We start from the raw sequence: 23,171 nt of genomic DNA, 5'->3' as shown, positions 1-23,171 counted from the left end.
AGAAATATTTCAACGGCAGGCACTTAGAACATTTTGTGTTTGTATGACTAAAAGCTCTGGCAGGCTCTTAATGCCTTGGTTATGTTTGCAAAGCCAGATTGACATATTTGTGTTCTCAGCAGCCAGAGTGAAAGAAAAATATGAATAGCTTTTCTTATTCTCTCTCCACTTGCCTCAGACTCATTTCTCATGCCTGTTTATCTCATTCTGAAGTGGAAGTTTTTCTAGCGCAACAATCTTCCGTCTTTCCAGAGGCAGCCTGAAAAATAGGGCTTGCTTGAACAATGCTTGAGCCTGTCACCCTGCCTGCCTGCCTTTCCCTTTCTTCTTCGCACAAAATATAACTGGCCAGGACAGGCAAAAGCTTCCTCCATGTTAAGAGGCAAGGTGCCGTTTGGGACCAAATGCGGCATTACGTACTTTCAATGCATCTTCTGTGTTTAACATGCCATTCATTCATTCCTATTATTTTTTTAAAAGATGAAAATAGAATCAGCTGGGGATGGGGGAAAGCTATCATTCCCCAGGCTTACAACTATCTTTCTTTGCCTGCTGAGAAAATCTCTTTTCAGCGCCGTTGGCATTGGAAAGAAACCCTTCATTGGCAAGGCCCCTCGCAGCTGCTTTCTCTTCCAGATAAAGCTGGCAACGTTAAGCACATGTTTAGGGACACAGGAACAGGCCCATGGGAGCTCTCTTGTCCAGCGTTCTGGTCCCACAAGGACCGTCCAGATGCCTCCATGGGAAGCTCACAGTAGAGGCAGGAGAGCAGCGGCACGCTCGTGTGCAGAGGCTTCATCCCCTGCTATGGGAGGCAAGGCTGAGTCACCTCCAACGGGGGAGTGTGCGAGGCGGAGAGGCGTGCAAGTGCTCAGAAATGCCGTCCTCTTGGTGCTGCGCCGTCTCGTGGGCCAAGACGGGACAGGCCGTCTGCCTGCTCCGGCACAGCTTCAGAGGAAAGCTCCTTCGCTGGCGGAGAGCGAGTCGGCCCACGTCGAGAGCTTTCCAATGCAGAGGAACACACAGGCCCGTCCCCCGTCTGCCCCCGGCCCACACGCTCGGATGCTGGGATGGGGAAGCCCAAAGGGCAAGGCGGGCGGCATAACCTGATCTCCACGAGCCCCTTTTGAACCAACCCTGCCTGGTAACTCTGTCGAGGAGGAGAAGTCACTGGTGATGCAAGGTGTGTGTGTGTGTGTGTGCGTGTGGGGGGGGTAATGATCTTTCTGCCTCCCTCTCCCACCCCCCTCGTTTTTCCTACTGTAGAGACCGGCAGTGAAAGCTTTCAGAAGTTGTTGGCTCTCCTGGGGGACACGATCACACTGAAGGGATGGACCGGCTACAGAGGAGGGCTGGACACCAAAAGTAAGATCCGTACTGGGTCCTCCGACCAGCTTGCGCCGACCAATGCGCGGAACCTTTCTGTGTCCCCTGCCTTTGCAGCCTGTGCGCTCTTTCCCGTTCGGTCATGCGCTGGCCCATGCTGCCCCGGGGCCTGGGCCCCACCTCTGCTCCAGCCTCCCAGCCATGCCCAGGAGGCCGTTGGTTTGCAGATCCCATAAATATGGAGCGCTTCCTCTTCCCATGGCTGTGTTTTGCATGCTCATCCAGCCCTAAATGGGGAACGGCTGACCGCACCGTCTTCTGTCCTCCGAATGGTGACTCAGGCCCATGGAGAGGCGGTGCATTCTGCTGCACAAACCGATCTCGCTCCCCGAAGCGGCTGGGCTCTGAAAGACAATTGATGTCCCCTAACAGCAGCAGGGATGTGCCCAGCTACAAAATACACGTATTTAGGCCTCGCGGGGCTTGGAAATGGGTGCACGGACCAGGAAACTCAGCTAGAGGTTCTCCAGAGTTGAAGGCTGGCGCCTCTCCCACATTCTCTCTTCATTTGTTCAGGGTTCAGTCCTCTGGGTTGCTCCCTTGGAGCCTGAAAAATGGGGCTCGCTTGAACCATATTTGGCACGTCTGTCAAACGTTTACCTTCCCAAACTCAGACACCTATGAGCATCCCATGCATGGTGGAAGGCGCTACAGATGCCGTCTCCCCCTCCTTGCCTTCTTGTCCTGCTCTTTGCTTAGCTGGACCCTTTTGCCCACCCAGTGAACGTGTTTTGGAGGGGTAGGGGAGGGGGGCTGCCCTTGCTCGTCTACCCCCCTCTTGCCACCAAAACACGCCCTTTTCCCTGCGGTCTCTGAGTGTGAGAGAGTCCAGAGCTGGGAAGGGGTCGGAGCTCCAGTTCCAAACGTCCCAGGACTCCCAGGTACATAAAATTGCTCCCTCCAGTTCTGGGAATTGGGGGTCATTAATAGTGGATAATAGCATCAGGGGTTGTTTTCTTCTTCGGCAGATAATTCATGCCACTTCATTTGTTGGAAAATGTGGCGAGCCAGCCTTGCTGTACCCGGGGCTCCTGCCACTGCGCTGGGCTCCAAATCTGCTCCAGAAGGGGCTCCGCTGCACAGTGGTTTCGACACACAAGTACCACACGCTTGTTTCCTTCACACCTGCTGCTTGTTTTTTTTCATCTGTGTAGATGACACCACGGGCATTTCTTCCATCTACACTGTCTACCAAGGACACGAGATAATGTTCCATGTTTCGACCATGCTTCCATATTCTAAAGAGAACAAACAGCAGGTATGTGATTTTCCATATCGATTTTTCTTAGTGGAACGGAGGCAGCTGCCAAAGAAAGGCCAGAAGAGACGGAGGAATGTGGCCCTGCTTCAAGGAGGCACATGTGCCAAACGTGAACCTTGAAGGACATCGCTGGGCGTCGTGTGGAGGGCACAGTTGCTAGTTCTGGGCATCGCATTTTTAGTGGGACACTGACGAACTGGAGTGTGCCCAGGAGGCGGGTGCTGGGTGTTTGCTTCAGCATCCGCCTCCTATAAAGACCAGCCAAAAGTGCTGCGTATGGGATAGAAGGTGGAGGGGCAACGTGCGAGCACTCCGCTAATTTGAGAAGAGCTGCGTTGCAGCAGGCGGGACAGCTTTGCTCAGCGTTGCCCCAGAGGGCAGGACTAAAACCCGGGGCAGCAGGATTGCAGGGAAGCAGATGCCAGCAGAGCTCGGCTTCACAACGCTGCTTGGCTGCAGAACAGCCTGCCAAGGAGCTCCTTGAGCAGAGCTGAATGACCGTGGAAGAAGAGAGATGGAGAAGAGCTCCAGCAGAGAGGCTCCTGTTTCCCTCCCTGTACAGATACATCTCAAGTTCCCACCCATTATCTGAAACTGCCCTGGGGATGTTGCTTTGCAAATGTCTCAAGTTTGACATTTTTCCCGGCCCTCTGGAAAATGGATGTACCAACGGAATGTTCTGGTAACTTGGTGTCCAAAGGTGTTGTGCAAACACATGGAATGCCAAGCGAGTGAGTTGCAGCGAAGGCCCCCCTTCTAATCCCAACTCAGTGGAACAGGCTCAGTTGCATAATTTTCGGAGCAGCCTTTTCCAACTGAGCGGCCTCCAGATGTGCTGAGGAGCAGCTCCCGCCATGCCAGGACTTCTTAGCCGCAGGGCATCTGGTGAGGGCAGGCTGTCATGGAGCATAGAAACACAGAAACAGAGCAAGTCAGAAGAGGTCTCCCGGGCCATCTAGTCTGACCTCCGGCTCCAGCCAGCTCCACTCACGACTTGCCCACCATGTGCACGTCCAGCCTATCCTTGACCACCCGCACTGATGGGGCCTCAACAACCTCTTGTGGAAGCCCATTCGGGGTCCCGACTGTCAGGAAGTGCTTCCTGGCATCCAAATTGAACCTTGGTTCCCTGAGCTTGGCTCCATTGGAGCGCATCCTGCCTTCCTCTGCAGGGGAGAACTGCAGGCTGAAAATACCCAGTTCCCTCAGTCTCACCTCATACGGCATCGCCTGCGTACCGGCCACCAACCTTGTGGCCCTGCGCTGCACTGGCTCTAACCTGGCTATATCCTTCCCATAACGAGGGCGCCAAAACTGAGCACAAGGCTCCAGTTGCGAGTGCACCAGAGTCGCATTGGGTGGTAGCAATACCTCTCTATAGAGTGGAGGAGGCTGGGATGGATTTTGCAAACAAAATGGTTCCCACAGCCATGTCCGGTTCTCCCTTTCCTTTACAGGTGGAAAGGAAGAGGCACATTGGGAATGACATTGTCACCATCGTGTTCCAGGAAGGAGAGGAGTCTTCACCAGCCTTTAAGCCATCCATGATCCGCTCTCACTTCACACGTATCTTTTTCCAGTCCCGCGATCCTGGTCCGCTTTTGTGGGCCTGTGCACCTGTGTTTGATCGACGGGTTCCCTCTCCGCTCTTCATGCTGCTTTCTCAATGCTGTTGACAAACAAACGTGCAATTTCGGATTGCACGTTCTGGTTGATTCTGCAGGCTGGTCTCACGGATGGCCCCGGTGCAAACACACAGGGTTTGCTTTCTCGAGGCAGGGCTTAATGATCGCGCCTGAATATCTGAACCCTACTTATGGACTCGCTGCAACTCAGTCTTTTCTCCAGCAGCCATTTTGGGTTCTTTGGAATTTAATTCTGTGTAAGTGATTCATCCTTAGAAATACAGTTTTGGTCACATCTGTGATTCGAAGGTGCATGCCCCAATTCAAAGGGGTACTTTGGTATTTGCATTGCAACGTATCTATCAGTGCCTTGGGGTTGGTCATTTCAGGGTCCCAAAGACATCTGTGAGCTGGGGCCATGCCTGCTCACAGATTTATTTTTATTTATTTATTAAAACATTTTTATGCTGCCCCATTCGCCGAAGCCTCGGGGCGGCTTACAACAAACCAACTTGTAGAGATACACAAGCCGACTTGTAGAACTGCATGCGGGCTGCATGCTTCTTCCCCGCAGTGCATTTCCTTGAACCACGGGACTGCATCTGCACGCTCGAAATACGACCGAGGGCTGGCCACAGGCTCGGTGTGCAGTGAGCTTGCCTTCACTGTGATTAGGTGCCATCCCTGTACAGACTAACCAAGGCCTTTTCCACCCGTTCTATGAGGGCTCCACTAGAAACCAGCCCTTTCCAGGCCCAGTTCAGACTGTGTCCTTGCACCCAGGATAACCGTAGGGACTGCCTTCCTGCAGACCAGCCGGCCTGTGCCCTACGAACTGACGGACGGGACCTTCTCCATATCCCACATACAGTGGAGGTTTGGCGGGTGGAGATGAGAAAGATCATCTTCTGTGTGGCTGCAGCTGAACTGTGGGACCCTCTGCTTCAGCCGTTTTAGCTGCACCCCACTCTTGCGGTGTTTACAGGAATGGCAAAATGCCTCCTGTTCAACTAGGGACTGAGCATGTATTTTTTCCCCCGTGCCTCCATTTTATGTTTTTATTATTCTTGCTGCAATTCTGTTGCATTTTATCATGAGTTTTATTGCTCGTTAGACACCCTGAGTGGTGCATAAGCACCACAAGGGTGGGATAGAAATTTCGCATACATAAATAGATGCATAATTAAAGGAACACGATGAAGGCAGCTTCCTAGCCTCTCTGCTCACAAGGGGACTGATAGGTCCCCCTCTTGTCTCCTTGTCTACATGTCCTTCAGGAGGTAAGCCTTGTTCAGCAAGCTAAACCATGGTTTCGCCATGCCGTTGGGGCTTCAGCCAGGCTTAAGGCTACACATCATGGTTAGCTGTTATCATCTGCTTTCTGCCATACTGTATTTCTGCATCTGCGTGCTGTGATTCCAGCTGTGAAAAAAGTATTCCAGTGCCCATTAGAAAGCAGCCTAATATTCTAACACAACCACATTTCCCTTCTCTGCTCTCCTTTTCGCCTCGATTTCCACCAAAACGGGGATGGGAGGGGCACGATTTTCCAGGGACAAGAGATTGCCAGTGGTGTGGGAGTAGATGCTTTGATCTCCTTAATTAACACCGCAGATATTTTTGCCTTAGTGAGATATAATAAGCAAAGCGATAGTTACAGGTGGGTGTGAACAGTGCACAAACCATTCATTCCATTAATTTGACATGGCATGTTATGACTTTAGCTCCATGTGGTATTGCAGAAAATACACCTGATTCAGGGCAGGGGCGGAAGTGGGAAATCCAAGGCTGGAAAAAAGCAACAAGAATGATTTCCTCAAAGTGGGGAAAAGGAGTAATAAGTCCTTGGCATGAACATGCTTCATGCTTACAGAGTTGCCTGTGAGGACATACTTTGACTGTCAGGACCATATGAAGTAAAAAAGGCATGTTTCTGAGAATACGCAGAGTGCATTTTGGTGGTGATCAAGTCCTTGCAGCCGCTCTCCTCACCCTCTGGAATGTGGTGCCTGTGATTCTTGGACAAGGTGGCTTTTGGACTTAAAAGTGGCTCCAGCACCCTCTGTTTTATAACTGGGAGCCCTCCATCTCTTTCTCCCAGACGGTCTAAAAATAAAGAATTGTCATACTGCATCACTCCAGAAGTTTTCCCTGTCTTGCCATCAGTGCTTGAAAGCTGATTTTTAGTGCGACTGTCTGGTGATAGGTAGCATGTGGAATAGCATTTCCCTCCCCAGATCATCCTGTGTCCTCTCCGCTAGGTTGAAAATCTTCTCGGAGGAAAGCGTACCTCTCTTTGGGCCTCCTCTTCCGTCCCCGCCGGTGTTTACGGACCACCAGGAATTCAGGGACTTTCTGCTGGTGAAACGTAAGTGGAATTCTCCATTTTCAGACTCGGAGCGGTCCGTGGATCAAAGCAGCCGTCTCTCCAAATATGTTGGACTCCAGCTCCCAGTACCCCTGACCATGGGCCTGAGCTAGCTGTGGCCAGTGGGAACTGAGGTCCACCACGGAATGGAACAGGGTGCAGAAGGCCAAGGCTAGAAGAATCAACCTGTTACACAAACGGTTGGTTTCTTCGATAACAAGAGCAGCAACAAACGGTCGAGTTTTCCTCCTAGCATATCCGCCTGTTCCGTGACGCGCGACTTGATGCGCAGCCTTGGGATGAGATGCTGTGCGGCACACTTCTCTCGTTCTCACTGTGCCCTTGTGGCGCTTTGCCCTAATCCGGCTCAGGGCAGGCTGATTGCAGGGGCCTCGTCTCACAAGTGGAAGCTCCCCTTCTTCTTGTATTGGAACGACTGTGGATGCTGGGAGATGTAGGACGGGAGGCGTGCGCACATCTGCCCTCCTTCCGAGCCCCTCGAGTGGGCCTTTGCGAGCGATGCCCCAGCCCTTCTTGTTCTGCTGCATCAGTGACGGGCAGGTGTGGGGGCTCTGAGGGCCAGTTCCAGCCCCTGGACCCTTCCCCCGCGAGCCCGCATTCCATGGGGTGCTGGGAATCCATGACTGAAGGTAGCCTGCAGTGTTCCAGTCTCACTCCCTTTTGAGTCTGGGTCTGGCCATTTCGAGCTTCCGGGCAGCGGGGGCTGCTTGGGCTGCATCTTGCCCACCGTGTGCTAAACCTTGCAAGACGCAGCTCTGGCTGGGGGAGGCAGGAGCCGAGCCCCGCTTCCCCACGCAACACACTCTTCCCGTGTTTGTCCCTCGCAGTAATTAACGGGGAGAAAGCCACACTGGAAACGCCAACCTTCGCTCAGAAGCGGCAGCGCACCCTGGACATGTTGATTCGCTCCTTGTACCAGGACCTCATGCCGGACATGCACAAAGTAAGTTCCTTCTCTCCCGGCTTCTCGGGCGCTCTTCAGCCGGGCCGCACTTGGCCTTCTGTGCAAGCCGGGGCGGTCCCTTAGCCAAGATGGCCAGGTGGCTGGGTGGATGCTGCCCTCTTTGGCAACGCCTCCCTTCCGCTCTGTCCTGGGTGAGGTTGCCGCTTCGACTTCCTCCCAGTCCCCCTCGATCACCACCCTTTCCGGGGCCTCGTGCACGTTGCGTCAGCACACGCCCCCGGAATCCATGCCTCCTCCTCCCACTTCTCTTCCTGCCTCCCGGAGGCGCCTGGGGGAGGAGCATGGTGGTCTCAGTGTCAGAGAGCGCCAAGGAGCACCCAGCCAGGTGTCCTGTGGCAGGCAGACGGTTTCTCCTACTGCCATTTGGTTCTGCCTGAATCAGGTTTGGCGTCTGCCTGAACATGGGGGCTCTTCACTGGGCCTGATTATATACGAGTAGCAAACCCGATTCCCCGGGGAGTCCCATCCATGTGGGAAAACTAGCATATTTCTCAGCGGTTTTTTTTTTTAATAGCTCAGGATCAGAGGCTCTGCATTAAAATGCTAGTGCTTAAATTAATTAATTCATCAATTATATTTATTTAAAGAACATGCTTAACAGGAGATCCTTCAGCGACGTCTTACCCGAGTCCCCAAAATCAGCCCGGAAGAAAGAAGAGGCTCGGCAAGCCGAATTTGTCCGTCTTGGCCAGGTGTGGTGTCCGCGTGCGCATGACTACGAATGAGTGAAGCGGGCCTTCCGGGGCGAGGCCGTGGGGCCGCGGGGGCCTGTTGAGCGGCCAGGCCAAGCACCCGGGATCGCCCCGCCACCACAGCCAGGCGGCAGCCATTGGCCTGGTTTCAGACCCCCGAGGGTGATTCCAGCGGCTGGGCGCACTCTTCCTCCGGTACCACCAAGTCTTCGTCCCGACCTGCTGGGGGGAAGGCAGAGAAGACTGGCTCAGGCCAGCGCCGGTTGGAGCGATCAGACCATCCCCGGGAAGCCTCCTCAGTAGGAGAGTGGAGTGGGGGGAGAGGAGCGGGGGGAGAGGGGCTTGGCAGGAAGAGGGAAAGGTGGTGTCCTTGCCCGGTTTGCATTCTGGTCCCACCCGCCACTGGCATGTGCCCCCCCCCCCAATACGATGCCTCTGAGCAAGTGTGGCCCTTGGTGGAAGAAGGCCTCCTGCATCTTCTGCTGTCGCTCCTTCGGGTTTCAAGCCAGCCCAGCCCTCGGGGGGCCCTGAGAAGCGACGCCAGTGTCTCCGGTTGCCTAGCTTCCAGCATGTTTTAGTCCTGCTCAAGCTTGTCACTGAGCGAGGCCACAATGCAGAGTAGCACATGGATACAAGCAGGCAGGGAGGGTGTCAGGTGGGCGCTGACCGCATCCAAAAGCCGCTTCTGAAATTTAGGTGCACTAGCATCAAGCTGGCATGGGGGGGGGGGTGATAGAGATGGTGGCCCCACGGCCCACTTCTGATCGGAGCTGGCTCTGGATTCGAGGGGGCCCTAAGCGAGTCGCTCTCCGTGGTTCCTCTTGGACATTTGTGGCCTCCCCGTGATTCCCTCGGAAGCTTGTCTGGCTCAGCTTTGCTCTGGGGCCTTGTGGGGGATTGGAAAAGGTGCCTCAGGGCTGCCCCATGCAAAGGTCCAGGCCGGGCATCGGTTGTTCCAGCCCCGATCACTTGCTCCCAATTTCTCAGTTGCCACCTCTGTAGTGTTCTGTATATTTTCACAGCTTTAAAAAAAAGAAAGAAAGGGAAAGGGGGGAAAGGTGCCAAGTCCTGCAACACCAAATAGATTCCGTTCTCCCCATCCAGAAAGAAAAACAAATTAACATGTGAAGTGTTAGAGAAACGAATATTACATCAGGTGCTCCGCAGAAATGAGGCCAGAATGTTCGGCAGAGGAAACAGGGTTCTTTCAGGGCCACGTCACAGGCACGGGCTGTTACCAAGGGATCGGCTATAACAAAAATCAATTTGAAACAAAGGGAACGGGCAGCCGCGGAGGAGCTCGCTGGAGTCTCGTTTGCGGAGAAGGAGGGAAACCACAGTATGTGGGGATCAAACAGAAAAGTGGGACTTGAAAACATCTAAAACCAGACGGCTTTTCTCTTCCACAATTCAGAAGCGCAGGTTACATTCCTTGGGTATCATGAAAAGAGGCAGCTTCCCAGCCTCCAGAGAGAGCCTTCAGCTGATGGAAGGGCCCAGATCTGATGAGAAAGATTATAGTGTTTCTTCTGACGAAATCGAGTAGTGCTCTTAACGGCCGTGCCAAGTGCATTGCCGTAGCTTCCCAGAGGTGGCTTGCTTTCGTGTGCGGAAATGCTTGCCTGTTACTGGCCCGTCGGGGATAAATGCCCAGGGGAATGGTTGGGCTGGGGAGCTCCTTCACCGCAAAACGCCATTAACTCCCGGGACCCGTTCCTGTGCGAAGCAGCTCTGCGGCTGCCGGCGTGGATGGTTTCAAAAAGAGCAAATTTACGGAGAAGGCTAGGTCAGGCCGCGGTCATGAGTCCTGATGGCTTGCTGGAGGGCAAGAGGAGGTCCCCAAGAAAAAGCAACCAGGGAATAGGCCTCTAGGAACGCGTCAGCTATTCGACCCTCCACATTTTGAATTGGCACTTTCCTGCAGCGTCACAATAAGAAATGAAGGCGCTGCAGGGAGGCAGGACCTCAGGCTCCGGGGACAAATCTGCCCCTCCGGGAGGCGTCTCCCGCCTCGCCTCGCCAATGGTTTAGCTGCTCACGGGAGGCGCTTAAAGGGACATCCTACTGGTCGTGTTTGCACTGGACCCTCTTCTTCCCCTGGAGCAGAAATGAGTCCTCAGGCTGAGAGAGGCTCCAGGTCTCCTTGAGCAAACCCTGCGATAAAGGGGGATGCACTGTCAGTATCACATGAAGCATGCCAGGCATCCCTGCTTGTCTTCTCAGAAGAGGTCGTTATCGTCACTAGAGGACGTTTTATTTATTTATTTAAAGTTTTTGTGTGCCATCCCCTTGCTGTATAGCTATAAATGCCCATATGACTGGCACTGCAGTGTTAGGGTTAAGCATTTTATTCCCAATATTCCGAACCTTTAATTTTTTGTGTGGGCTTGTCCCACTCGACAGTAATGTTCTTGACCTTGTGGATATATTCTGATTTATTTATTTTTTTAAAGCTCGCGATAGGTAGAGCATGTGCAAAGATCACTGGCACCAGCGGCTAAAGAGGGTCCCCCTTAGGACAGTGGGAAAGACCCTTGCCTTGCCTAGAGCCTGTGAATTTGTATTGGGTGGGGACCCTGCTGGGCATGTGCAGGAGGGGGCAGGGGTTTCCAGCCGAAAGAGGTGCAGGGTCCGCATTTGTGACCGCACAGGGCTTGGCTCAAAGAACTACCTTTACAGGAAAGCAACCTGTCCTCCTCTCTCTTACTCTCTCTCTTTCTCCCCCCCCCCCTTTTTAAGGCACTCAAGCTCAAAACCATAGTGAGAGGTGACGCCCCAGCTATTCTGGCTACCACAAGCCTTTGCAAAAAAGAGGTGAGTGAACTGCTGGTGGAGGACGCTTGTGCAAAACCCCGGCGTGGTTTCTGTGTGCTGCAGCTCTAGGCCTGACGGGGCAGATGGGGGCCGCCTGGGGCCCGCCTGGCAATGACCTGGTTCACACAACATCATCAACCGCCAGGGCTAATCGGTCATGATGGGCTGTTGCGTTGTGCACTTGGCAGGGGGTGGCTGCTTCTTGGCTTGCTTTCCCATCGCACATTCAGCAACACATGTCCAGTGCTGCGGGGAAAACAGTGCATATCAGGCCTCGGAGAAATGGCTGAGGTGGTGGTCAATCCCCCACTCCCTTTTGTAGATCTCCGGTTCCATGGTAGCTTGTTTCATTGTTTAATCCTCTACAGACAAGTTTCTAGGCCTTAGGGTAGGCAAGGTCTGCTGACATTTCAGAAGTCAGAGAGGTGGCCACACAGGGTTGTTAGCACCCTGCATAGTTCCTTGTCCCTCCCAACAACTAGCAAAGCCAAGATAAATGACACAAAAATTTGCACAGATACATTCAATAGCAATACAAATTAACTTGCATGAGTCCAGTGTACAAAGGCGAACCCGGATCCAGATGCAGTTGGAATCTGGTTCTGGGTTTTCCTTCATGTCTCAGTTCTTCCTATGTCTCGGTCATTTTCTAGTTCTAGGTAGTGGAACAGATAGGAACATGAGTCTGAGAATGCATCTGTTTCCGGCAATTTGTCCATGCCTAGGTTTTTAGTGGTTGTGTTCCTTGAGTATGTCTTTTTCTTTCCTGGAGGAGAATCAGGATCCAGATCCAGGTCAGAATCCAATTCCAGGTTTTCCTACATATCTGCCTTTTTGGTCGCTGGGGTCCTTTTCTAGGTTGTCTTCAGTGTATGGAGGTGAACCTGGATCCAGATCCAGTCAGACTCCAGTTCCGGATTTTCCTCCATGTCTCAGTTTTTTCTATGTCTGGGTCATTTTCTAGTTCTAGGTGTGTGTGTCGGGGGGGGGGTGTTAATACAGATTTTTATTTCACCGTATTTAGCATGGAGTACAAAGGGCCTTGGCCTTGTCTTCCCCAGTTACTCCAAAGGGGAGGGTTCTGCTCCTCCGAGGAGAATGCAGAGCCACCTCTGCCCCCCGCCCCCGTCCGAGCAGTGACAAGTCCTCTCTGCCCTCTTCCCGCAGCCCTGGGAGTCGCAGTGCTTCTGCAGCAACTTCGCCCACGACGTCGTCTGTGCCGATTCCTGGGGCCAGTCGCTGCTGGTGTCTACAGACGTTGGGGTGCTTCTCTTAGACGGTTGGTACACGGCCTCGTCCTGTTGGGAGTGGCTTGGCACTGCGGCTAAATGTGCCCGGGACCCATTCATTCTGAACCATCTCGAGGCCGTTGGCAGCGGCCTCATTGCTCCCTAAGGGATCAGCTCCGCAGTCATGCTGGAACGCTTCCCCACGCAGGTGCCTCCTACCTGTAGAACTCTAGCATGGTAGGAGCACAGCCAAACGAGAACCTTCTCCCCCACTTGCTAGCTTTCCGTGATCAAGGAGCTTTTGCTACAGATAAACATCCGAGGTAATTCCAGTCCAATCCGAAACCCGGCCCAGGGGAAACGAGGATTTCTATGAGGGAACAGAATTGGCTTTTCTGCGGAAGGGTCAGGTTGGGAGCTAAACGGATGAGCAAACCTACGGTTCTCTGAATCATCCGGCGCCAATTGAGGTTGGAGAATCTGCCTTTGCTTTTTGCTAGAACCAACAAGGCCCAAAAACTAGGGCCTGGCACAAAGGATGGAGCTTTAGCGTGGAAGGACAGGCTGCCTCTGAGCCCGGGACCTTTGGTTCAGAACCAGAACTGAGTGGAGGTCATGGTCCTTCCACACACAGGCCCATACCTAACCACCCGACTGTGCCTGGAGATGATCCAAAGCGTGGAGCCAGAAACTTTGCTGATAGCACAGAGCAGTCCGAGATCTGCCAGTAGACGTGACCACCGCCCGCACCCTCCCCCCGTTCAAGAGGGCTTCCTAGAAGGTGCGCTTGGCTAGTTGCCACCTACTGAACATCCTTGCTCTCTCCCTCCTAGATGGACAGCCTTCCCTCCCTGTGTTCGACAAAACGTTGCAGGTGAAACAGATGCACGTGCTGGAGACTTTAGGTCTTCTGATTACCAGAGCAGACAAAGGTAAGGAGCATCCTGGGGCCCCTGGGAGAGTAATTTAGTGGCCTGCCATGTTGTGAGCTAGTTTGCAACAGGAGGCGAAGGGAAGTGTCATTTGTATATGTGCATAATAACGCTCAGGATCAGAATGTGCGCACCGTTGCCCCTGTGCTGGGGAGAAGGGTCTCTCCCCCAGTGCCCATCCCAGAGAAGGGATCCTTTGATGCCATCCTGGCTCAGGGTTGTTTCTCCCAGGCGCCTGGCCCAGTCATGTGTCCGCATGCAGGACATTCTTTCTTTGTCGGACGTGTCTGTCTGTCTGTCTGCTGCCTGACAGGGAAGGATGCCCGCCTCCTCGTCTTCCGGCTGAGCGCGGTGCGGAAAGGCATAGAAGCCAGGCAGGTCAAGAGCAAGTGCGACTGCAGAGAAAACAAGCTGGAGAAGACGAAAGGTGCGGAGGGAAGCGGTGCTCGGGGCCACGGCCCTCCGACGCTTGGGAGCTGGGTCGCCCCCGGGCCTCCCTTGGGCCCCATTGCTTTGCTGCTCCTTTTATTCGCTGTCTCTGGTCCCGCCTCTCTTGCTCTCCCTGTTCCATCCCCGTTGCTTCCCCTGTTCCCACTCTCTCTTGCCCCCCCCCCCCGATCATTTTCTTTCTCCTCTGGCCATGCGGGCACCGTCAGCTGACCGTGGAGGAAGCGAAATGCCCCCACGGCCCACGCAGAAGTGCAGCAGGGGCGCGGGAGGGGAGGCACGGCATGTCTTCTTCCCCAGCTGCAGCCTGGCGGTCTTCTTTGCTCATGAGAGAAGCCTCTCTCTAACAAAAAGAAGCAACGGGCAGTCCAGCGCAACGCAGTGCTGGCGACTTGGGAGGGGCCCTGGTGGCTGCAGCGAGAAGGGCGCAGTAGTGCTCTGTGTAAGCCCAGGGCCACATGGCTCTGGCCCTCCCCTCCCCCACCCATTGGTATCCCCAGCAGCTCCAGGGGAACAGACAGAGGGGTGGTCCGCACCGCCAGCACCACCAAGCAGCGAGGGAGGCTGGCCCCGGCCATTCGCCCACAGGGTCCTCCGGTCCGGGTCCAGCAGCCATGCTCCGCCGTGGCCGTCCCCTCCCTTCCCCCGAGGCAGTACTGACCTTTGGGAACGGCCTGCCGGGCCACGCTGAATGCCGGCCCACCTCTCTCGCCCCAGGCTGCCACTTGTATGCCATCAACACGCACCACAGCAGCGAGCTGCGCATCATCGCGGCGATCCGGAACAAGCTGCTGCTCATCACACGGAAGCTCAAGCACTGGGAGGGCGTGAGCACCGCCCCTCCGACGTCTCCTCAGTCAGAGTCCCCCGTGGAAGAATTCCAGTACATCAGGGTAGGTTTGAGGTAAAGCACTAGCACATTACCGTCGCCCACATCCGCTCGCTTCTTCGGAAGGGGTTTGGGGAGGAAGTGCCAGCTGCCGTTCGACATGCTAGATCCATAAGACTTGCCGCATCCTTGAGGTCTCCCGGAGGCAGAGGATCGCGAGCTCTTAGGGGTTGCCGCTTCTGATATGCTGGGGGGGGGGGGCACGCAGGGGAGGGACAGTCTGGCGGCCCCAGATGCTGCTGCTTATCATCCAGGGGGCTTCCAAGAGTGAAGCAGTGGCGCCAGCAGGTAACTTTGGAGCCTGAACTGAGCTCCCTGTCCCGCCCCTCTTTGGCGCATTGCTTCGCTTGTGTCACACCGTGGGAAGCTGGCCTGCTGCGTTCGGGAGGGCCCTCTGGCTCATCCTGCTGGGCCGGCCCACAGCACCCCGGCTCGAGCCAGCCATCCTCTGGCCAGCACCGCTGCAATCGGGAAACGCTGGGGTGATCCTTTGGTAAGGGAGGCATGGGGGTGGGGGGAAGGCTGGCATCAGCTGGTGCACCTGCAGCGGTTGCTGCAGCTCAGGCGAAGGGGGAAAAGACAAGCGACGGCGCTGGGCCAGGCTGTCCGGCCGAGGGGGCAAGGGGCTCGGGGTCCTGCAACAGGCCAGCGTCAGGCCCAGGGAATACGTCTGGCCTGATGGATAGATGAGGAGGCAGGACTGGGCGGCAAGGCGGGCGCAAAGGGTACACTGGTCACGCAGGGGAGCGGGGCCTTTTTAGCACGGTTCCCTCACCTGCTCTTCCGAAGCCCCTCCGTGAAGTGGTTTTCGGAAGTGCTCTGTCTCTGGGCACGGAGGGCCTGCTTGGACCTCGTGGTCAATTGCCTCGGACAGACAGACAGATCCTCCCCGACTTGGGTGGGTGCCTTCCCCGCAGCCCGCCTCTTTTGGTCAGCCCTTCCCCTTGAGTCCTTTCCTTAGCTCAGCGCTCCCACTGAACCTGCCTTCACTCCAGAGCCCCGAACGGCTCAAGACCTCAGACGGGCGCAGCTGCTCTTGTCCACGCTGGCTCGGTGTCCCCCGTCACGTGCCGAGTTCTTCCCTGAACGCCCGCAGAACGCCGCTGCCCCGGCCTTCTGCTCCCTCCACCTGAGCGCTGGCTCTCTGTGATTTAGGAGATCTGCTTGCCGGACCCGCCTGTGGTCATGACTTTGGTGGATGGCCCCACAGGAGAAAACGACAACCTGATCTGCGTCGCCTACCGGCACCAGTTCGACTTGATCAGCGAGAGCACGGGCGAGCCCTGCAGGTTGCATCACGTCGAATCGAGCAGGGTAGGTTCTCGGGCCGCGAGGGCACAGGCAGAGCTAGCCCAAGTGGCCATTCCGTGTGCCTGGCCTGAGGCCTGGGCGCCGGCTGAGCGAAAGGGGCTGGGGCCACGTCCCAGGGAGCCCCCTGCGCACCCCGTGGCGCACTCAGGACGTTTCAGAAGAAGCCGGCTCCCGGCGACCGCATTGGCCATTTTTGCCCCGCTCTTCTCGGGCGACCGTGAGGGCTGTCAGTAGGCCGGATCTGGTGCAGCTGCATCTGTGTGCCAGGGAAATCTTGACTAATGGCAAGCAGAGTAGACGCACCTGCACCCGCAGGTGTTTGCCCACCTGTATGCTCCAGTGATGGAGGTGAACCATAACTTCTGCAGCCACACGCCGGGGCCTCGCTCCCCAAGGTGCAATAAGGGGGCGTGCACCACAGTGCATCCGGCAGGGACTCTCGCCTCTCGGCGGGCTCTTCTCTCTCGCACGTCGGGTACCTGGCTGTGCCAGGGGCACCCCAGGGGCACACGGTTCTTGAGGCAGGTGCCCGCCCCGAAAACTGGGAAGGGCCGGGGTGGCTGGGGAAGGAGTCTGGGCAGTCCCGAGCTGGCTCGCAGGGCAGAGTCCAGCCTCCAGACGTGCAAATTAGGCTGGGGCGTGTGTGGTATGCGCCTCATTCGTGCGTAGAATAGGTAACTCCATCAGGGAAGGTGACCGGGCTGAGGCAGGTGCCGGCACGTGGCCGTCCTCGTGGGTCAGCGGGAACGGGGCAGGGCAGCCCTCGGCGTGTGTGGGCAGCTCGCCCTCCAGCCCGTCCACTACCCTTGCCCGTTATCATTACAGGTTAATTTTGTTGCAGCTATTGATGTGTACGAAGACGGAGAGGCCGGCCTGCTCTTGTGTTACAACTGTAAGTACCGCGGGCTCGCCCTGTGGAGGGAGCTGGCCGGGCGTTTCTCTCAGGCTGCCCGTGGGCTTCCGCCTCGCGTCGGCCCCGCAGTTCGGAAGAGGTGTGCTCGGGGCAGAAGGGGCCCTGGGGAGGGGGAACCAGCCCACAAACACCGGACTGTCTGCTCACTGCACGGCATTCTTTCCCACTCCCGCTGCTCAGGAACGCCTGGCGGTGGGAAGGCACCCTCTTGGGCTGCTCCAGGTTCAGGCCTTGACGCACTGGATGCAGTCGCTAGGCAACCGCTGAGTGTTCCCTTCCATCCCCTCTTGGCCTCATCGAATGGGCTGCTTGCCAGGCATCCTCCAACCGTCACCCACCCTCTTCCAGAAGTGGCAGAAGAGCCCCTAGAGGGGGGAATAAGCCCTTGGCTTGAGCAGGGAAGTTAGAGAGTCCTTGAACCCGCTAGCTGCTCTCACCCGCATTTCCAGTTCTGGTGAAGATGCGACCGAGCAAAGACAAGATCCCTCAGCCCAGCCCTCGGGGTCGAGCAGCTGAGGCCCTTCGCACAAGGGTGGCCAGCCTGGAATGGGAAAAAGCTGGGCCCCTTCCAAGGGCCAGTGAAATAGTTGGCCACCGTAGATCTGTGCTGTTTTCCTGTCTGGTGTTGAGGTTTAGATCCATTTCCCATGTGAAGTAACGGGAAGTCTCTCATTACAGACGTCTGCTGCTATCGGAAAGTGTGTCCCTTCAATGGGGGCTCGCCTCTGGTGCAGCCGTCGGCATCCGACTTCCATTTCAGCTGGAACCAGGTTCCTTATGCGATCGGTAAGAAAACAGGGTGGCCGGCCGGCCCCGGTCTGGGGCCGTGGGCTCAGAGTCAGCAGTCCTGGGGGAGGCTTATTCCTGGGCACGCTGGGCCTGATCACGTTCGTTCGGCCCCTGCGGGCAGCGTGGATGGCAGGCTGCCCCGTGTTCGGGAGGGCGTTGGAGCAGCCTCCCCCAAGTGCTCCCCCCCAGATGTGTCAGGCTGCAGCTGTGCTTCCAACACCTGGAAAGCCACCTTGGGCCTGGTGGCCAGATGCCCGGGCTTATCCACCAAATGGCCCCTTGTCTCCCCTCCCCTTGCAGTTTGCGCCTTCCCGTATATTTTGGCCTTTACCACCGACTCCATCGAGATCCGGTTAGTGGTGAATGGGAACCTCGTCCACACAGCCGTGGTCCCTGCGCTTCAGCTGGTGGCATCCAGGGTAAGGAGCCCCGGGGAGGCCGCCTGGCTTTTCACGAAAAATGCTCGCCCGTCGTCTGAGCAGCTCTCCCAGCAACGCAGAACTGGAGGAATCCCCTTTTGTGTCAGGGCTGCCGCATCTCACTCAGCCCGAGCCAGCCCGGGCCGTGCTGTCTGGGGACGATGGGATCTGCAGTCCAGCCCGTCTGGAGGCTGTCAGCCCAGTGAAGGCTGCTTTAAGCCGCCCATCAGTGGGAATGGCGGCAGAAGGCTCCCGAGCCAAGTCCTGGGTTGGCTGCTTGATCAAGTCGGCTGGGCCATGAGGCTGTGCTCCGTTCCCGGGCCCCGTGCACAGTTGCGCCTTCTCAGTAAGCCTTGCTCCCACAAGCCGCATCTGGCACGCTACCCCCGAGGTCTTCCCCCCTGTGTGAAAGACATCTCTTCTAGGACGAGGCCTCCAGCTAAGATTCATGCACAGCCTTAAAAATACAGGGAATTTGCTCTCCCCACTACCCATGTGCCTCGACAGAATCACTGTTTTCTTGGCTCTGTTCCAGATCTGTTCAGGTCGACATCCTATATACATTTATGACAGAGTAAAAGTATACAGTATTCATTTACCAGGGTGTGTGCCTAGGAAAAGTACTCTTTTATTCATCCATTGGGTGGTATTCAGCAGATCTTGCTGCATTTACTCAGGAGTAAACCCCCTTGAGCAAAGCAGGACTGATTTCCCACTAGACCTGCATTAGGATTGCTGCGTAGCATTTTTTGTTTATTTTTTTCTCATAAGCAAGCCGGCAACTTGAGTCTTGGGTCTGCTCCAGCAGAAGAATTGTGAAATCAACCCATCAGAAGCAGAGATGCTGGGAAAGGAGTGGGGCGGTGGCAGGGGAGGGGTCCTATTAATAGATCTGTATAAGTCCTGTGGAGAAAAGGGGAGAATGCTTGGCCTTCATCCAGAGACTGTCTTAGGAAGCTCTTTTGCTAAGTTAACCTTCTTTCTCCTTCCAGTCAGACATCTACTTCAAAGCTGCCACTGCCGTCAGTGAACCATCCAACATCAGCTCAAAGGAGACCAGCTCGCCCAACTCCCCTCAGACACCGTCGGTGCATGAAATTCCTGTTTTCTCCCCTTCCACAGCAGAAGGTAGGGTAGTGGTGGGCCCAGGTGGTAGCTTACTACCTTTGGGGAAGGTCTTACGAACACGACTTGCCTTCCACCTGTTCAAGACCTGACATCCACCTTGGATCACAAAGCAACAATATGAGAGCTTCACCTTTGATTCATGTACTCGCCACTTTATGTTTCGTTACCGAGATGTACCCATTTCTCTCTCTCTGTCTGCACGGCATGATCCCTGATTGGCTGGGATCTGACCGAAAGACGAACAGGGCTCATTTCATAACTCTCGGGCAAGCTTCTGTGGGTACATTTTTAAAACACTTTTGGCTGGTCACACAGGGATAAAAACTGTAGTTGCTGCAATTCCTCCTCCTATACAACCATTGAAAAGCAGGACATGCATCTCAAAAATGCTCTTTGGGGTGGGGAAGGCATAAGTGGTAGGGGCAGTTGGCCCAAACCTCACCCATGGCAGGGCTCTGGATCAGCAGTGCACTCCGAGAAGAGAAGGCAGCTAAATCACACTCGGTAGTGTGGAAAACGCCCCTTCCTTGTTGTCCAGCATAAGGTCGAAGGAAGGCCAAAACCCATTGAGCGTGAAGGCAATGCTGCTTCGTTCCTCCGCAGCAACGTCCACGCACAGGCCCCTCTGGCTGTGCAGCCTTCTGGCATCATTCCCTTTCCTGCAGGATCCGCAATTGGCCATCCTGGAAAAAAAGACCTCTCTTTTTTAACGTGGAGAATAAAGGAAAAAGGAATCACAATATTATAGGCATGCAAAAAGTTAATATTCTCGTTGAATGGGGAGGACTGAATAATCCGCCCCCCCCCCAAGAGTGCTATTTTTGCTTGCCCAAAACGAAATAAAAAGTTTGCACGGCCTGCACAGGAGCGACAAGTTGTCCTTTGCACGTCGCTCTGAGTCACTCTTCCCTTTGTCGTTTTCTTTCCCCTTAAAACCCACTCCGGATTTCTGAAAGTGGCCGCTGCAGGCCACCCGTTCACAGCCCAGTCGGTCTGGAAGACCGTTGAACTAAATGTCGCTCAGGGGAGCGTGCCAGAGGCAAAACTCTGCTTCCGTCTCGCCAACTGGTCTGCGTGCGCTTGCTTCGCGGCGAGTCAGTCAGGTGCTCCAAGGCATGGCGGCAGCTCGTGAGCGCTCCTCCCCCTGCTCACCAGGCGCGATTAAAAGCAGGCCCCAGGCAGGCAAAGGAGGACGCTTTTGCAGAATCGCCCGGTGGCTTGACAGTGGGAGAGCTGAGCCAGAGGCAGCGATCGCGTGGGAGCCGAGAGCCTGTGACGACACTTGGCGCGGGCGAGCGAGAAGCGTGCTTCGCCCTTCCTGGTGTGGAGAGCATCTCACGCCTGGATGAACCACGGTGGGAGACAAATGGGCCTGAGACCCTTTGGGGTCAGCCGAAGGGCAGCTGTCCCAGGTCCACGAGGCCCCAGAACAACCAGAAATCACCAGCGTAGCCCGTCGTGGGCAGCCAGGCTACTACAGACTTGTTGCGTCAGATCACAAGGTCAGCTCAGCCAGCTTTTGTTCTTGGTCTTCCTCTTCCTTGTTGTTTCAGGGGAAGCTTTGTGCAAAAACATTTACAAAATCCCCCTCAGCAACTTGGTGGGCAGGAGCATCGAGCGGCCACTGAAGTCCCCGCTGGTCCCCAAAGTCATCACCACCCCAACGTCGGCTGGCAGTGCCTCCATCCCGGGGGCTCCCTCCCTCTCTTTGTCACGCATCGAGATCAAAGAAATAGCGAACCGAACACGCAAGGAGTTACTGGGTAAATCTTGCAAGACGCAGCAGGAGTTTCCGCATCACGCCGTGTGGCTTTCCCAGAGAGAGCTTGCCGGCCAGGTGTTCGGAGACGGTGCTGACTCCTGTCTCAGGAGAAGGCTTCCCGAGCTGCTGCTTAAAAACGAGAGCTTGCCTGTCGCTTGCGAGGACCGCCGCAAAAACTTTCCATGCCTTTAAAGGCATCCAGTGCGAAACAGACAGCCTTAACGGGCACAAACTCCGGCCTCCAAAGAGCCACAAGCCAGTGTTGGCGCGTGTGCTTTGCACGCAAAAGTTCCTTGGTCTCTTTGCGCCAGTTTAACTCAGCCCTTCGTTCAGAACCAAGAGGACTGGGACCTTTCTTTACTTCTAGGTGAGGGATGACACCTCAGTGGTAAAGCACCAGGATCACAGAGCAGCAGCACCGTTCAAAACTCACGGCGGCTTCAGCCAGGGCCCTCGCCCTCCCTCTTACGTCAAGCTAGGGAAGGCCTGTGAGGCTCTCCTGGCCGGGGCAGAAGGGCTGGGGGTGAGCCAAATTCAGCCCCCCCGCCACCACAACGGCTGCGTGATTGTATTTCACCACAAGCATAGGCTTCCGTGGGGGCTGCTTTGGGCCTGTGCAGCACATGGAGTAGCAGCGTGAAGAAGCAGGTGCCTTCTCTTCCCCTTCCCTGCGAGATCCAGAATCTCATTTCCGTTATGCAGGCCTCTTAGATGAGCCGTCCCCCAAGTCGGAAGGAGTGCAGAAGAAGCAGAAGGCTCCCTCAAAACTGCCGGACTCCAAGCAAGGAGCTCTTCGGTCCACAAGCAGTGACAGGTATGCAGAAACCAGGGCCGATTCTCCAGCAGTTCCCTTTCCGGTCTGGCCTGGTCTGGTCTGGTCTGCCCTTCCCCTTCCCCTTCGGGGGTCGGGGGGAAGCTGTTGGGGGCAGGGAGCAGTTGGGTCAGGGCTGCAAGGAAGCCGCATATGCCTTTCTTCCCCTGTGCTATGGCCCTGATCCAGATCCCTCACACGCTTACACACCTGCAAACACCCCTGCAGATACTGCCAGCTGCGGAAGGAGAACCCTGCAGCTGCAACCCTGCTGGCTTGCAAGCTTTGTGTTCTGGAGAGAGTGAAATCCGCCAAGGGTGGCAGAAGAGGGTCTGGCTGTAGCCCCTGTTCCCCAACATTCTCCATTTAGTGGTCAAAGCAAATCTCCCCCCCCCCAAAAAAACTTGCCACATGCCCGGCTTGGCCTTTCGTCAGACCTCTGGGCAGTTGCACCTGAAATCCCGCTGCAGTGCTTAACGCTACCCTCCAAGTTCCATCACGTCTCCGTAAAAGAGAGAGGGTGCATGGGAGGAGGTTCCCAGAGGAAGCGGCTCTCTGAATTACCCTTTGATACAAAGGAAATAAAATAAATACGCAAGTGGCGGGGCTGAGGCTTTGGGCTCCCGCACTGCTCCGGCCTCATTTCTGCCTTCCCCTCCCCAGACTGGCTGCAAGCTCTTTTGAAAGCACCTCGGAAGGACGTCACTTCTCCACCAGTTCAGACCCCGACACCACCACCCAGGACGAGACCCCTCCCTCCGGCAGCCTCTTCCAGCTCGGGGCTTCCTTCGACGAAGACATCATCGACCTGAAGTGAAGACAGTCGGGACGAACGCAGCACTTCCATACATTCCCCCCTCCGACCCTCTCCAGTGTTTTCTCTCTCGCTCTTTCCCCGTACTTTGTCTGATGCTCGAAACAGAGTAGGAACTTCACACCACACTTACTAGCAATCCCGGAGGGACACGGCACAAACGATCCGACTCTGGAATGCCCGACATTCCCAGCTCGTTGGGGCAGGCAGGGCACGTGGTTCGGGAGGAGAGGGTTCTTGCTTGAATCGTGGCGCTGTCACCCAAGGAACGAAGCCTTCACGGGTGGATCAGATAAGTTTGGATCAGTGGCATCAATCTCTGTACATCTGCACGTGGCGAAAACAGTCTGTTTCGAGGATAAAGCTGGCTTCCGGGGCCGGGTGGTTTCTCCCCACCAGCACGATCAGCTTATCCGAGATCGGCAGCCTGGGCTGAAGCGGGACATGCGGCTTGCGAGGTGGAGGGCGTCAAAGCAGGACCGGGGCTTCCTGCAAGAGGGCGGGAGCGTAGGGCGCTGCTGCAGCCAGAGGGGAGAGGGCGCCCTGTTCTCTCCTGTATCACGAGGGGGGCAGGAATAAGTCCGAAGGTGGAGAAA

The 23,171-nt window shown here is 55.7% G+C and overlaps 1 protein-coding gene across 5 annotated transcripts in view; it reads left to right on the top strand.

The window, feature by feature from the left end:
• The window catches only part of GARNL3 (GTPase activating Rap/RanGAP domain like 3), a 108,104-nt gene extending 85,321 nt beyond the window's left edge, over nucleotides 1-22,783 (top strand). For 4 of the 5 annotated variants that reach the window (XM_044439946.1, XM_044439944.1, XM_044439945.1 and 1 more), the window contains 20 exons: nucleotides 1,267-1,365; nucleotides 2,541-2,644; nucleotides 4,105-4,213; nucleotides 5,887-5,932; nucleotides 6,534-6,640; nucleotides 7,489-7,604; nucleotides 8,213-8,317; nucleotides 11,057-11,131; nucleotides 12,299-12,410; nucleotides 13,194-13,292; nucleotides 13,606-13,719; nucleotides 14,457-14,632; nucleotides 15,784-15,942; nucleotides 16,765-16,831; nucleotides 17,531-17,638; nucleotides 17,942-18,060; nucleotides 19,053-19,188; nucleotides 20,742-20,951; nucleotides 21,653-21,764; nucleotides 22,425-22,783. In XM_044439946.1, coding sequence (XP_044295881.1) covers nucleotides 1,267-1,365; nucleotides 2,541-2,644; nucleotides 4,105-4,213; nucleotides 5,887-5,932; nucleotides 6,534-6,640; nucleotides 7,489-7,604; nucleotides 8,213-8,317; nucleotides 11,057-11,131; nucleotides 12,299-12,410; nucleotides 13,194-13,292; nucleotides 13,606-13,719; nucleotides 14,457-14,632; nucleotides 15,784-15,942; nucleotides 16,765-16,831; nucleotides 17,531-17,638; nucleotides 17,942-18,060; nucleotides 19,053-19,188; nucleotides 20,742-20,951; nucleotides 21,653-21,764; nucleotides 22,425-22,578 — 2,327 coding nt within the window. In that variant the 3' untranslated portion in view covers nucleotides 22,579-22,783. The remainder of the gene's footprint in view (nucleotides 1-1,266; nucleotides 1,366-2,540; nucleotides 2,645-4,104; nucleotides 4,214-5,886; nucleotides 5,933-6,533; nucleotides 6,641-7,488; nucleotides 7,605-8,212; nucleotides 8,318-11,056; nucleotides 11,132-12,298; nucleotides 12,411-13,193; nucleotides 13,293-13,605; nucleotides 13,720-14,456; nucleotides 14,633-15,783; nucleotides 15,943-16,764; nucleotides 16,832-17,530; nucleotides 17,639-17,941; nucleotides 18,061-19,052; nucleotides 19,189-20,741; nucleotides 20,952-21,652; nucleotides 21,765-22,424) is intronic. The other variant, XM_044439943.1, reaches the window with a different exon arrangement.
• Nucleotides 22,784-23,171: the final 388 nt, after the last annotated feature.

Source organism: Varanus komodoensis, unplaced genomic scaffold (genome assembly GCF_004798865.1).
Source record: "Varanus komodoensis strain SLA01 unplaced genomic scaffold, ASM479886v1 scaffold36, whole genome shotgun sequence".
NCBI classification, from domain to species: Eukaryota; Metazoa; Chordata; class Lepidosauria; order Squamata; family Varanidae; genus Varanus; species Varanus komodoensis.
This window is presented reverse-complemented; position numbering and strand designations above follow the sequence as displayed.